The sequence below is a fragment of the Limulus polyphemus genome, unplaced genomic scaffold, assembly GCF_000517525.1.
Source record: "Limulus polyphemus unplaced genomic scaffold, Limulus_polyphemus-2.1.2 Scaffold9489, whole genome shotgun sequence".
Classification (NCBI taxonomy): Eukaryota; Metazoa; Arthropoda; class Merostomata; order Xiphosura; family Limulidae; genus Limulus; species Limulus polyphemus.
The window spans coordinates 19,176-20,194 of NW_013675099.1; the positions used below are offsets into that span (position 1 = coordinate 19,176).

The 1,019-nt window shown below is 33.4% G+C and overlaps 1 protein-coding gene across 1 annotated transcript in view; it reads right to left on the reverse strand.

Annotated features, from left to right (window-relative positions):
* The window catches only part of LOC106475945 (isoleucine--tRNA ligase, cytoplasmic-like), a 12,827-nt gene that overhangs the window by 8,262 nt on the left and 3,546 nt on the right, over nt 1-1,019 (reverse strand). Inside the window, exon 3 of the mRNA XM_013936620.2 lies at nt 430-588. Coding sequence (XP_013792074.2) covers nt 430-588 — 159 coding nt within the window. The remainder of the gene's footprint in view (nt 1-429; nt 589-1,019) is intronic.

Below are 1,019 nucleotides of genomic sequence, written 5' to 3' on the forward strand. Positions count from 1 at the left end.
AAAACATACCAATGAAACACAAACACTTCTCACTTATATCTTAGAAAACAACAACAACAAAACAGACATTTCTGTCAAGTTTACAAGTTCATGTAGTAATATCATAGTTTTATAATGACCTCAAAGCTGGATTCACAAGGACAGTATTTTGTCAAGTATTATGATATACAACAACAACAAAACAGACATTTCTGTCAAGTTTACAAGTTCATGTAGTAATATCATAGTTTTATAATGACCTAAACGCTGGATTCACAAGGACAGTATTACATTTTAAAATAGATTTCTATTACTAGTAGTAGGTATATCATACTAATTATAACAATCAGATCAATAATCATGCTGTTGTGCCACGTGTTACAAACTAAATCTAGGTTAAAGGTTGTCTAACCTCGGTGAAAAAAAGTGTTACAGTCAGTTACCACTTACGTCAGCCTGGGCATGTGCTTCATATCTTTCTGCCAGTTCTTTGGACTTCTCCCCACTGAAGGAGTACATGATCCGAACTTCTCCCTCCTGTAGTTCCTGGCCTGCTACCGTTAACTTACCACCTTCTAAGAAGGTCTGTAGCTGAGCATCTGTCAACTCCTTTAAAAATGACACACATTTTAAACTTTATCTAAACGTTTATGTTATACAGTTAAATGTTAAAGTTTATGTTATACAGTTAAATGTGCTAATAACTTAATATTATTCTATTCTCACAATGAAACAGGCAAGACATCTCACAAAGGATTTTCTTTTTACCACCAGTCTAGACCACCTTTTTCCTACACACATTGTGAACAATAATGCATGCTTGTAAGAATGTTATGTTTCATTGGTGTGTTTTATTAATTCCCTCCATTTCTAAGATACAAGTGAGAAGTGTTTGTGTTTCATTGGTATGTTTTATTAATTCTCTCCGTTTCTAAGATATAAGTGAGAAGTGTTTGTGTTTCATTGGTGTGTTTTATTAATTCTCTCCGATATCATAATACTTGACAAAAAGGACAGTACTGGATTCACACCTTTTAGGT